Source organism: Hyperoodon ampullatus (genome assembly GCF_949752795.1).
Source record: "Hyperoodon ampullatus genome assembly, chromosome: 19".
NCBI classification, from domain to species: domain Eukaryota; kingdom Metazoa; phylum Chordata; class Mammalia; order Artiodactyla; family Ziphiidae; genus Hyperoodon; species Hyperoodon ampullatus.
Window position 1 is genome coordinate 1,480,294 of NC_136932.1, and position 12,352 is coordinate 1,492,645.

The following is a 12,352-nucleotide window of genomic DNA, read 5'->3' on the forward strand; positions in this document are numbered from 1 at the left end:
GCATGTGGGATCTTAGTTCCCTTGTCCAGGGATCGAACCCGTGTCCCCTGCAATGGAAGCACGGAGTCTCAACCAGTGGACCACCAGAGAAGTCCTCTAAACCTTAATTTTTATAGAGAAACTAAAAATCAACCTAAGTTCATGATTCTGAGATCTTCTTGAGTAGTTAATGCCTAGTTGTGATTCTTGATACCAAGAAACACAGGGGTTTATAATGTTAAAAATTTTTCATTATCTAATGAAAATAATGTATTTTTCTTCTTTATTAGAAATTCATTGAATTTGAAGACTCTCAAGAACAGGAAAAAAAGGATTTACAGACCAGAGTGGAATCTTTAGAATCTCAAACAAGACAACTTGAACTCAAGGCCAAAAACTATGCTGACCAGAGTAAGTAAAATATGTTAAAGAGTGGAATGACTCAACCTGACATTTGACTATGGTTACAGATATATGCTTGGAATTGTCACCCCACACTCAAGACTGAGACTTGGGAGCTTGGTTTATTCTTTTTTGTTCACATTTTCATGTGGTACCCATGTCTGCAGAAATGACTAAGTCAGACACCTATAGGACTCTCTTCTTCAATTTAGCTCTCAGCTTTTGTTTGTAGCTTACATTGTATAGTAGTTAACATTATGCTGTATCCATTGTGCAGGATTCTGGGGTGTGCACATGTGAATCAGTTCTTCAAATTTTGATCAGTTACACAAAGTTCCATTGGTTTCTGTGTTGCTTTGAAATTTAAAAATGTAAGAGAAACTTTAGCTTTGAAGTATGTATAAAAAAATTACTGAATTCTTTTTCATTCCTTTCTTATGGAAAACTGAGGACATTGAGGGGAATAGAATGACGTTTTTCAGAATCATTTCATTTTTAATATAATTTCATATATTCTTGATTCTAATATAGTTATTGTTCCAAATTCCAAGGACTTCTTCCCCTTTTTGTCTAATGAAAGTCGACCTAATTAAGTCAGAATTCAAAAAGGAAACTTTATGGCATATTTTCATGTTTGATTCAGGCAGATCACTCTCCAGTTTTCCCTCCCAGGATTGTAAACTTCTAGATGGCCCGCAGTTACTCTTCCCACACCACCCATGGAGGTTACATAGTGACACCTGCTGTAAAAGGACGGGCATTCATGAAGGATAACCTTCACTACCAGGCTTAGAGTGTGTATGATAACTGGCTGCTCCCTTTAGGACTCTGGAAGAGTCCAGTAGAGCTAAACCTAGAATCACTGGGAATCTGGAGTTTAGGCATTCTAGAATTCAAGGAGAACTCAAATGGCTATTAAGCAGATGTCATAGAAGGGAGCTAGTGGATATTTGGTAATGGAAGGCCACCAGAGTGAGACAAAATGAGCCATGTGTCATGTCTTTGTTCTTTTAGGCTTGTAGATACCTAGAGTGCTGTACCCTTCCTTTGTTAACAGTGAATCCTAACTTGATTGCGTTTTCATATCAGGGACTATAGTATTTTAGAACAAAACAAAACACTAAAGGTGCAATTGTGACAGAACCAACCTCGTTCTTGTACCAAGTACGTTTACCTCTTGACTTCTGAGGAGTATCAAGTTTTGGATAAAGAAATTTTCTTTTGACTTAGAAAGGAACTCCTTTTCTAGAATCTTTTGATGCACTAAATAATCTGCTTCTATGATAGGAAAATATTAAAGGAAGAATTACCTTGTACTTGATATAGTAGCTTTTAAAATTAAGATCGTTTTCCAGTCCAGTGAGTCATACCTACCTTTTTTGGAATTGTCATGTTCTTTGGTGTCCATTCTCTCATTTCTCTCTCAGAAATACTGATTACCATGTTTCCTATTTTAATTCAAATAATTTTTTAAAAAATAAGGTGTCATTTAAAAATAATTGATAATTCTCTATGGAAGGGATGAGTAAATTACTCACCAAGTATTGGATATGGTCTTGAGCTATATTTGATCTGAGAACTTTATTTTTGTTATTAATATAATATTCTTTCAAGAATTTCTCCCCCTGGATGTCTGCTATCCCCGTTTTTCCCCCTGCGATTCCATTTTGAAATAAATCTTGTTGTCTAAGTAACAGTTAAATAACTTAAAACTGTGGTTAATCAGAATTGACCATTGAGATGCACAAAGCTGATAGTCTCTTGGTCCATGAGCTAAGGCTATAATGAGTCTCCTTTCATTTATGCTTTGGAACTTACTCCCTTCTCCTTTGATACCTTGGAATCTTTTTCTCTTTTCCATCTAATTGTTTTCCTCGCTCTTCTGTTTTTTTCTAAATGAATATAATATGAAATCTAAATATATCTAAAAATTTTCTTCTGAGTCTTTATTTTACCACATTTTAAACATCTGAAAAAAATTGGGGGGGGTGGAAACAGTTTGACTTTTTTCATTTTACGGCCTTAGTTTTCCCTTCCCCAGAACTCCAATATGACTCAAAGTCCCTTTATTTTTTTATTTTTTTATTTTTTATTTTTTTTGCGGTATGTGGGCCTCTCACTGTTGTGGCCTCTCCCGTTGCGGAGCACAGGCTCCGGACGCACAGGCCCAGCGGCCATGGCTCACGGGCCCAGCCGCTCCGCGGCATGTGGGATCTTCCCAGACCGGGGCACGAACCCGTTTCCCCTGCATCGGCAGGCGGACTCTCAACCACTGCACCACCAGGGAAGCCCAAAGTCCCTTTATTTTTTAAAAAGGTGGTGGTAGGAGGTAATATTTAAGTATCATCAGTGCCCTATCCTATTGGAAAAATGGGACTGGGAATATGTTTTTTAAAAAGATGAAGACATATTTAAATGGATGTATGTCAGAGCATATTAATTCTCTTTTTGTATAATAGGATACAGAATATCTGGACTTCAATATTGTAATTTTGGTTTTTTAAGACTGTATAGTGATTTTTATTATATTTATTTTAACCCAACATTTTTTTAACTTTTTAAATGTTTTAAATGTGTTTTTTTGGGCTTCCCTGGTGGCGCAGTGGTTGAGAGTCCGCCTGCCGATGCAGGGGACACGGGTTCGTGCCCCGGTTTGGGAAGATCCCACGTGCCGCGGAGCGGCTGGGCCCGTGAGCCATGGCCGCTGAGCCTGCGCGTCCGGAGCCTGTGCTCCGCAACGGGAGAGGCCACGGCGCTGGGAGGCCCGCGTACCGCAAAAAAATAAAAAAAAAAACAAACTAAATGTGTTTTTTAGTGTTCTGAACATCTGTATTTAAATAAGCATTTAAGGCCAAAGAAATTACTGATGATGATACCTATAGAGAGGAAGGATGTGTGCAGTTTTTTGTGTTTAGTACTATTTTTTGAGTGCCGTATGATAACAATATTGTCCAATTTCCATGTTTGTTTTTATAAATATGTTAGAGTCTTTAACTTTAAAAGACTGTCAGTTCTGATTGATGTGTTTTAGGGCACGTATCCCTTTTAAAAAGTAGCCACAATGAAAGTCCAAGTTCTGCTCTGGGACTACTTCTTATGTTAAAAGGGGAAATTTTGGTTGTAGTTACTTGCTATTTGACTAGCAAGAAAAAGTCAAGAAATAGGAACTGAATTAAAGAACACACTTGACAGCTGTTAATAGTATGGAATCTTATCAGGTTGTTGTGGTATGAGTTTTAAATTTTTGATGATATAAAAAATTTGTTATAATTTTATGGTCATGTTTGATTTTGGAGATTTCTGGTTGCTCTCTTTTCAAAATTTGAACTACATAAGAATTATTTTGGCTTTTCCAACATAAATAAAGCAATTTTTAAAAGACCACATATTGTTCTGTATCTGGGTATAATAGTAATACCTCTTGGTAGTTAACATCTTGTAAGCCTTAAGGAAGAATCTGAAATATATGTGGAGTGGAATAAGGAAGTTGTGGATTGAGGCCTTTAGTGCTTTTCAGCTATGTAAGGTGTAAGCAATCAACCTGGCCATTCATAGTGTGGCAGCAATGAGTTCTTCATCAGAAAATACTTTTTATATTCATTATTTCTGTTATATACTGATTATTTCTATTCTTGTAAGCCAAATACTATCTTAAGTAAATACAGACATTTTAATATGTTAAAAATAAAAAACTACTACTATCTGCCTAGCATTCAGCCTCTAGGCATGGTTTTGGCACAGAAGAATATGATATGGTCATTACAGTCAAAGAAATCATAGTTTTGTGGGGGAAAAGGTTATGTGTATGACCGTCTCGTCTTTTCCATATGTACCGTGCTTTTATATCACTGCAGAGTGTATATATAATTTTGCATCTTTCCTTTAACATTATCATAAGTATTTTCCTTATTGTATAATCTTTATTTTTTAAATGTGTCAACACCTATCATCCAGAAGCTATGCCGTCTATTAAGAATTCTTGTTTTCCCTGAGGAACTGTGTGTGCTTTCTCCTTTTCTCTAGTGAGAATTATTTAATGGCTACTTTGTTTTTTTAACTTGGCTACTCAGGAACGGAGAACAAATTTTGAAGTACAACCATAACAACTGGTTTGGGTCTTACTTGGGTGGCATATTTAAATTGTTTTTTTCCTGTTCCACATTTTATACATATATAGTGAATTGTTAAGATATGTTCTTATAAACTATCTCAAATCCTTTGTGGAATTAAGGACTGAATGAATTGGTAAAAATAAATATAGGCGAATTTTTTTAAAAACTCACAAAATTTCTGTTGGTTGGTTGGACATTCTTTCCAGTGTAGTGAATCATATTACAGTGAATATTTTTTCACCCCTGTAAATTGCCCTCTTTTGGGAATTTTCTTAGGATATAGTTACAGAAGTAGGGCAAGGAATATGAACATTATAGTGGTTCTTGGTATTTAGTAGTGTTTGGTCATTTTTTATATGAACAGAATTGGAGAAGGAAGAATTAGTAACAAATTCCACATTATTTATCATAACTTATGAATTTGAATCATTATTTACAACATATTAGCACCCAGAGCTGATGTAGAAAACCATTTATTATTTATTTGATTTTCTCTTGGGAAAATTCTGTTGCTCTCAAGCTACTTGAGTTTATAAGAGATGACCTTTTCCTTGAATTGTGGAGAAGATGGCAAGATTTAGATGGCAGTGATTTTAAGCTACTTAAATAATCTCTGAATCTGCCCTTTCTTCCTTTGAATGAAAATCCATTTTTAAAAATTAAATGGGGACTTCCCTAGTGGCTCAGTGGTTAAGAATCCTCCTTCCAATGCAGGGGACACGGGTTCAAGCCCTGGTCTGGGAAGATGCCACATGCCACGGAGCAACTAAGCCCGTGTGTCACAAATACTGAGCCTGTGCTCTGGAGCCCCCGAGCCACAACTACTGAGCCCGTGTGCCACAACTACTGAAGCCCGTGCGCCTAGAGCCCGTGCTCTGCAGCAAGAGAAGCCACCACAGTGAGAAGCCTGAGCACCGCAACGAAGAGTAGCCCCCGCTCGCTACAACTAGAGAAAGCCCGCAAGCAGCAATGAAGACCCAACGCAGCCAAATAAATAAATAAATAAGTTAAATGGAAAAATATTTTTGACACCTGAAGACATTTGTGCTAGAGCTTTATACTCTGACTTTTCTACACTTCCCATCTCCCATATAACATTCATTTGCTTTTTAAACTTAGTATAGATTTTAGTCTAATAAAATACCTTCAAGCCTTTACCTGAAACACATTATTGGAAGGAAAACTCTCCTTTTTGGTCATAAGAATTAGCACACTGGGCTTCCCTGGTGGCGCAGTGGTTGGGAGTCCGCCTGCCAATGCGGGGGACATGGGTTCATGTCCCAGTCCGGGAGGATCCCACATGCCGTGGAGCGGCTGCGCTCGTGAGCCATGGCCGCTGGGCCTGCGCGTCCGGAGCCTGTGCTCCGCAACGGGAGGGGCGACAGCAGTGAGAGGCCCGCGTACAGCAAAAACAAACAAACAAACAAAAAACGAATTAGCACATCATTAGATGGAAAATAATGGGACGGTAGTATAATCATAAACATGTTTTTAATTTTAAAGGAATAAATGGCTTAAAACATACTTCAGATTTGGGAGTTACTTATAAGCAAGGGCTGTGTTAGTGATATGATTGATAAATTGAGAATTTTCACAACACAGAAGAAAAATAATCTTTTTCAGTTAACAGGTATAGCTTCACACCAAAGTTAATAGTTGAGAGGGCCTAAATATTTTCTGTCACTATTTTTTAAGTTATTTAAAAAAATACTTTCAGGCAAATAAAAAGCTTTATTAACTCCTTTACTGTACTTTGCAATTGGCAAAGAATGTTAATACTCTCAGAATTTCCATAATACTGTAATAGGTTACTTCATTCATTTTTATTTTATCTTGTCAAGAGGCAGTCCCTTTCTACATTATTTTTAGAATGATGAAAGTAGACAACTGATGATTTATATTTTTGTTGAAAGCATACTTATTAAGGCAGCTTGAGGAGATTCAGATTTATATCTCCTTATTTTAAAAAGTTACAAAAATAAAATTTGTTATATAGAAAGTTTTTTAGTTCATTTAACTTGAATCTAATATCTTTGCGATATTAAGAATATCTGTATATTTCTGTATATTTAATAAACTTTATGTAAGGATTTTTTTTAAATTTTTATTTATTTATTTATTTTTGGCTGCGTTGCGTCTTTGTTGCTGCGTGCGGGCTTTCTCTAGTTGCTGCGAGTGGGGGTTACTCTTCCTTGCCGTGCGCAGGCTTCTCATTGCGGTGGCTTCTTTTGTTGCTGAGCATGGGCTCTAGGCATGTGAGCTTCAGTAGTTGTGGCGTGTGGGCTCAGTAGTTGTGGCTCACGGGCTCTAGAGCGCAGGCTCAGTAGTTGTGGGGCAGGGCTTAGTTGCTCCATGCCATGTGGGATCTTCCTGGACCAGGGCTCGAACCTGTATCTCCTGCATTGGCAGGCAGATTCTTAACCACTGTGCCACCAGGGAAGCCCAAGGATTTTTTTTTTAAAGAGCTTGTGTATGAGAGGGAAAACTGATAACTGGGCACAAGATAATTTATGCAAACGCTAACATTTTATTACTTCTGCTTCATTAGGTAATATCTATGTGGTCTTCAAACCTGTTTTATATTTTATTATCTGTATTTGGACTGTTCATTTCTGAAGTCTACTGTTGTTTACTGAGAATCTTAAGGTTGTAGTTCATAATTAATATCTAGAACTAAAGGTTTCATGGAACATTAATTTTATGAGTAAGAGTTAAAGGATTGATGGTGATTTAGCTTAGAGAACAGAATAAACATGAGTGATTTGGTTATTCTTGAAACATAAAGGAATGAGTAAGGAAGATAGCAAGTTGTTTTTTTGTAAATTTGGAAGATTAAATCAGAGAAAATGAATTTGTTGTTTTTGGTTGATCATGAGACAGTACTTCTTGACCATGAAGGTGATACGTAGGAATATGTGCTGAGGGAAAGCATGGACTCTCCCTACATAGACTTTAGGTGGCATATAATATCTGTCTGAAAAATCTTTTTAAGTTTAGGGACATGGTGAAGGACTTAGTTGGCAGAGCAGAGGTTTTTATTGCTGTTTTGATGTGGTTGTGTTTGTGATTTATTTGCTCTTAAGTGAGCCCTTGATTCTTGCTTACCTGTTGAGACGTTTGATGCTAAATTGTTTAAGGAAAGCTTCTGAAAGACCAATGTCAATCTTCTGAGGCCAAGTCACAGTTGGATTATCTGCCTTCCTCGAATAGTAAGAACTGATGATTCCTTTTGAGAAGGCGAATAACGAGTCGGATATGGCATTCTAGAAGGTCTGTTTCTCTTTCTTCCCCCCATAGGCCTATCAGCAGTCTGATGGGGCAGAGGACAGCAGAGATGGAAGGTGTCCCAAACTTGGCAAAGGCCATCAATCTAAGGAGGTAAGCTCTGACTGTGAGCAGGTAGAGCAAGTGGCTCTTCCTGCCTTAATCATATCCTCTTGCTCTTTGGAAAGCTGGATGGAAAGAAAGAGCATTTAAAATGAGGCTGAAGTATCTTCATTAGCTATTATAAGGGGAACATTTTGAAGTAGTCTTTTGATTCTTCTTTTATCTTTCCCCCTACCCCCTTATTGTTTTCAATGCCTTGATTTGTTTGATTTTTTTTTCTCCCTAGAATATTAGCAGCTTAAAAAAATTGGCAGATTATCTGTTGTTTGGGGATAGGAAGGATGAGCAGAATCTTGTTTATTTCAAGTTAATCTCAGGTTGTAGCTAGTTTGAGTAAAATCATATGATTTGAGGATTTTTCCTGAGATCATTTTGAGGTTTGGGTTCACATGGGAACTGTTAAACAAGAAACGATCTTTTCTTGTTTAAACATTTCAGATATAATACAACAGTGTACGTATAGGTTAACTTTATGATACTTGAGGTTTTGGGGGATGTCTACCATCGTTGCCCTGGTGGGCCTTTCTTTCCCAACTTTCCCTTCCCTTCTACTTCTCTTTTCTTTTCCCCTTACTGATTACTGGGTGGCATTCAGGACTTTGAAGATAAAGCTCTTCCCAGCATTTAAAGGTACTTCTCAGTTAAACACTATACCATCTCATGTGACTTAGGCCTTGAGAAAACTTGAGTCCATTGACTGTGTTGTTGTACTGATGTAAGTATTTTAAGAAGAGAGTGAGAGGTTCTGAATTTGTTTTATATGATCTTGGTTAACTCATATACCTAAAAATATAATGCTAATATTCAGAATCACAGTACAGATAAAGAAAACGTGAAATGTGGGAAGTCATTGATAGTTTCTGTCAAGATACTTGCTGGAGATGTTAGGTTGGAGAAAATAATGGCCAAAACAACATTCAGAAAATCATCCAGAATAACAAACTATTCTTAAGCACCACGAAGTGACATGCCTTTGATAATTTAGAATGCCTTTTAAAAGGTTTTTAATGTGTGTTTACAAGCTAATGTATGAGTTAAGGTAACTCTAGTTGCTGTAGCAAACAAGCTTCAAAAGACATATATAATGATTCAGATGTTATGTTATTTCTTGTTCGTGTGAAACTTCTTTCTTTCTTTATATTGATTGATTGATTGATTGGCTGCACTGCGTGGCTTGCAGGATCTTACTTCCCAAACCAGGGATTGAACCCAGGCCACAACACTGAAAACGCTGAGTCCTAACCACTGGACCGCCAGGGAATTCCCTCCCTATGTGAAATTTAAATTGGATGTTTCTGATACATGGGTGGCTCCTTTGGAGACACACGCCCTTTCCAACTTTGCTCCAAGTTTGTCATACCTACATTGAGTTGGAGGAAGGGGAAAGAGAATGGAGGATTGTGTGGAAGGTTTTTATTGGGCCAGGCCTAGGAGTAGCACACATAGCTTTCACTTCTACTTCATTGGCTATATAACTCAGTTAGAAGCTCACTTACAGAGGCTGGGATATGTAGTCTAGCTATGTGTCCCAAGAAAAAGAGAAACTGCTTTGGTTAGTATCGGCTAGTCTTTGCCTTAGCCTAACAGCCTTAGTAGATGGTACGTGATTTTGCTCAAGTGTTGAGGCAAGGGAGGGAATGTAACTAAAGCTTAGCAACCATATGCCTATTCTTTCTACTGTGAGTAACCTGAGGAAGAGAAGGTGAGGAAACTTTAATGAAAATATAGCATTTATGATTTGTACTCTCATCTGATTTTTTTAATAACTTCAAGGTTACTCTGGTTTAATTTTTATTATCGCTTTAAAACTCTTCACTGAATATTCATTCATTTATTCAACAAACATTTACTAAGTGTTGAGATTTTCTTTTTTGTTCCCTTAACTTCCTGACTTTTACTCTAAAAAAATAGGTTACTGTTAAATTGAGATGCAATTTTCCGATGCTTATGTTAAGGAATAGACTTTGAATGACACTTCCTGCCCCTTTAAAAAAATGTAATTTCCATACAATAAAATCCACCATTTTAGAGTATACAATTCAATGGTTTTTAGTATATTCATAAAGTTGTACAACCATCATCACTATAAAATTCTAGAACACCATCATTCCAAAAGGAAACACCATACCTGTTAGCACTCATGGTTCCTGGCTTTCCCTCAGCCCTTAGTACCCACTAATCTGCTCTCTGTCTCTATGGATTTGCCTATTCTGGAATTTCATATAAATGAAATCATATAATATATGGTCTTTTGTGACTGGCTTCTTTCACTTAGCGTAAGGTTCATCTACGTTGTAGCGTGTGTCGTTACTTAATTCCTTTTTAAGGCTGAATAATATTCCATCATATGCATATATACTACATTTTATGGCCACCCCCGACCCCTTTAATTGCCTGTTTATCCTGCTGGTCTCAGAACTAGAATCAACCAAAACTCTTCCTTGGCTGTCTGAAAGCCTACCTAGTTTTGTAGAGTTTAATACAGTGAACATCCACTTTGGGAAGATATCCTTTGGGTTTCTCATTGGCATCCTGATGAGTCTAGTTACTAGTTCATAAGTGGAGAAGTAGATAACTTAATATTTGAACTATCTTTGAATCATATTCTTTTGATTATGGTTGTCTACTAGTTAACTGGTAATATATTAGTGGTCTTGTTTTGATTTGTATAATACACCTGGGTGTAACTATACAAAAGAAAAAACCTATTTAATTTGTGTGTGTGTGTGTGTGAGTCTGTGTTGGGTCTTCGTTGCTGCACACAGGCTTTCTCTAGTTGCAGTGAGTGGGGGCTACTCTTTGTTGCGGTGTGTGGGCTTCTCATTGCGGTGGTTTCTCTTGTTGCAGAGCATGGGCTCTAGGCACACGGGCTTCAGTAGTTGCAGCACATGGGCTCAGTAGTTGCGGCACATGGGCTCTAGGGTGTGCGGGCTTCAGTAGTTGTGGTGTGCAGGCTCAGTAGTTGTGGCTCGTGGGCTCTAGAGTGCAGGCTTAGTAGTTGTGGCACACTGGCTTAGTTGCTCCGTGGCATGTGAGATCTTCCCAGACCAGGGATCGAACCTGTGTGCCCTGCATTGGCAGGTAGATTCTTAACTACTCTGCCACCAGGGAAGTCCCAAAACCTATTTAATTTTAATGGGATAGAGAAATAAATTATTTTAGGGCCTCAGGTAAGTAGACTAAGTAGTTGTACTGGAGTGAAGAGGAAGATGGAAGTATATAATACTTATGCTAGAGAAGCTTATTACCATTTCATTAATTTTGAAGTATAATTGACTTAAAATATATTAGTTTCAGGTGTTCAGCATAATGATTTGATATTTTATGCATCACAAAATGATCACCACTATAAGTCGTTACCGTCCGTCACCGTACAAACTTATTAAAATATTATTGACTATTCTCTTTGTTATAATTACATCCCCCATGACTTATTTATTTTATAACTGGAAGTTTGTACCTCTTAATCCCCTTCACTTATTTCACTCCTCTGCTACCACCCTTCCCTCTGGCAAGCAGTAGTTTGTTCTCTGTATCTATGAGTCTATTTCTGTTTTGTTATATTTCTTTTGTTTTTTAGATCCTACATGTAAGTGAGATCATATGGTACTTGTCTTTCTCTGTCTATTTCACTTAGGGTAATATCCTCAGGTTCATTCATGTTGTCATAAATGGCAAGATTTCATTCTTTCTATGACTGAGCAATATTCCACTTCATATATATATATATATATATATATATATATATATATATATGCCACATCTTCTTTATCCATTCATCTGTTGATGGGCACTTAGGTTGCTTCCATATCTTAGCTACTGTAAATAATGCTGCCATGAACATTAGGGTGCATATACCTTTTGGAATTAGTGTTTTCATTATCTTGAGATAAATATTCGGAAGTGAATTACTGGATTGTATGGTAATTCTGTTTTTTATTTTTTGGGGATCCTCCATACTGTTTTCCATAGTGGCTATACCAATTTACATTCCCACCAACAGTATACAAGGGTTCTCTTTTCTCCACATCGTTTCAAACACTTGTTATTTCTTGTCTTTTTGGTAACAGTCAATTCCCACAGGTATGAAATGATGTCTCCTTGTGGTTTTTTTTTTTTTTTTTTTTTTTGCAGTACACGGGCCTCTCACTGTTGTGACCTCTCCCGTTGCGGAGCACAGGCTCCGGACGCGCAGGCTCAGCGGCCATGGCTCACGGGCCCAGCCGCTCCGCGGCATGTGGGATCTTCCCGGACCGGGGCACGAACCCGTGTCCCCTGCATCGGCAGGCGGACTCTCAACCACTGCGCCACCAGGGAAGCCCTAGTTGCAAGATTTTTGCCTGAGTAAGAAGATTATGAGAAAGAGCATGTTTGGGAGAGAAAATCAGTTCGTTTTGACTTTGTAGACATCCTAGTGACATCATACTATGCATTGTTTTATATTTTTAAATTTCAGATATAGCAGTAATATT

General features: G+C 37.6%; 1 protein-coding gene across 4 annotated transcripts in view; it reads left to right on the forward strand.

Annotated features, from left to right (window-relative positions):
* The window catches only part of SPAG9 (sperm associated antigen 9), a gene marked incomplete at both ends in the record, with an annotated part of 135,406 nt that overhangs the window by 46,203 nt on the left and 76,851 nt on the right, over positions 1-12,352 (forward strand). For all 4 annotated transcript variants that reach the window (XM_079725956.1, XM_079725959.1, XM_079725958.1 and 1 more), the window contains one exon: positions 270-390. In XM_079725956.1, coding sequence (XP_079582082.1) covers positions 270-390 — 121 coding nt within the window. The remainder of the gene's footprint in view (positions 1-269; positions 391-12,352) is intronic.